At 28.1% G+C, this 1759-nt stretch overlaps 1 protein-coding gene across 1 annotated transcript; it reads left to right on the top strand.

Annotated features, from left to right (window-relative positions):
* Positions 1 to 216: 216 nt before the first annotated feature.
* Positions 217 to 1397, top strand: Tsp_13409 (conserved hypothetical protein). Its single transcript, XM_003366162.1, has 3 exons — positions 217 to 387; positions 995 to 1194; positions 1256 to 1397. Exons 1-3 carry the CDS (start codon positions 217 to 219, stop codon positions 1395 to 1397), a joined length of 513 nt encoding a protein of 170 aa, XP_003366210.1.
* Positions 1398 to 1759: the final 362 nt, after the last annotated feature.

The raw sequence follows: 1759 nt of genomic DNA, 5'->3' as shown, positions 1-1759 counted from the left end.
TATTTAGACAGATATCAGTGGCTTTTTAAAAATCAGCCATATGAATTATTCTGTAAACTGAGTTTTGCTTGATTTACTGAATTTTTGAATATCATTTGATGACCAGTATTTATAATAAAAGAAATAATTTTTTTATAAATTAATTGTCGTGGATTAAATTATTTATAAAGTGCAGGGAAAAGCAAACTGTTGTGTTTAAATTTTTAATAATTTTAGTTGGGATGTGGGTTTATTTCTTCAATTTTGAATTTGTTGTTACTTTTCTGGGCTGGCGTTTGTATTTTTTGTTTTCCAAGGACGATCAATGTATTTTCAAATAGTTTGGCAGTTACAGAAGTATTTTTGCAGTCCTATGAACCTGGAAAAACGATGAAAGTGAACTTTATGGTAAGATGGAATAGAATAGAATAGAATATCATTTTCTTTTGGTACAAATTTAGCGAACAATCAGTCATTATGGAAGCTTATCTGAAGTTTTTTATCTTATAAAAGTATAACAAATTTCAAACTTGAAGTTGAAGAAGGAGATGTTGAAGTTTGATTCGTGAATTTCTGCTGCAAACTAGTCTTAACAATTACTTGATGCTCTTCAAAAAGACGCATTATAATTAAATTTACGCCAATTTTGTTCCAATTATAATTTTGTTGTTATGTTAAAGTTTTATTTTGTAACATTTTCTACAGAATGAAACCAGTTTATTGGAACTTTTCATACTTTGTATTTGAGTTGTAATTATCCTGTATATTCAAATGTAAAATGTACTGAAAATTCACTAGTAATTGCTTCAGCAGCAAGCGTGTAAAATTCAAAGCAAAATGATTTTTTTGAAAAAAAATATTCAAATAAGAACAAATTAATTATTAAATTGTCTCTCAGTAATAATGTTTTTATTTTGAAAAACAAGAAATAAATATCTGTGTATAAAAAGTGTATTATATTTGTTTGTATAAATGATCATATTTGAAAATTTTTTTTTCTGTTGTTTTAATTTAGACATTTGTTAACGTGTCGAATGAAAATTTTTACGATATTGAAGTGACAAATGCATCGAGTAAAGTGTCGAAAATGGTTTTCCCAAGCCGTAGTGAAGTTATTGGATACGGGTTTAACAAGTCGACTGTTGTTGTACCGAAATTGTCAAGCTTTTATCCGATCGGATTGAACGTGACAGTCACATTATCAGATTGGGCATTGTATGTTTTATTTTATTTAATTTAATTTTATTTTTGGTGTGTTTATAGTATTTATTTTTAGAGCTATGTGCGAACTTTCTTATGGATACATTCGCCTGTATTTTCAGTTTACATTAACATTTTCTTATCTACTTCATCATCGTGAGCAGAATACTTTGGAAACATCTCAGCTAGTTTGTTGCAACCAACGTGGCGAATGTTAATGAATATATTTGCTTTTTTTAAAAATTATTATAAAATAATTGATTTCAAAGAATGTTCATCGTAAAATATTTCACCTACACACACCAGTAAGTGTGTGTAAGAGGGTGTGATGTTTTAGATCTCCGGTTTGTTGTTGTACGTTATGTGATTAGTGATTGTTAGGTTTCATTGAGGTTTTGTGATCGAGTGAAAATTTGATTGATAATATTATTAAATGTTTCAATTCGTGGATTATTTGATTTTCAGCGTATGTATATATGAATTGGGAAAAGTGATGTTTCTCTTCATTTGCAATATCTTGTGTGAATGAGGTTCGTAGTTGCAAAATTGAAATGTAATTTTTTTTGCAAAGATGCCTTGT

The sequence above is a fragment of the Trichinella spiralis genome (assembly GCF_000181795.1).
Source record: "Trichinella spiralis strain ISS 195 chromosome Unknown Scfld6452, whole genome shotgun sequence".
NCBI classification, from domain to species: Eukaryota; Metazoa; Nematoda; class Enoplea; order Trichinellida; family Trichinellidae; genus Trichinella; species Trichinella spiralis.
Note: the sequence above shows the minus strand (reverse complement) of the source record. Positions and strands in the feature narration are given on the sequence as shown.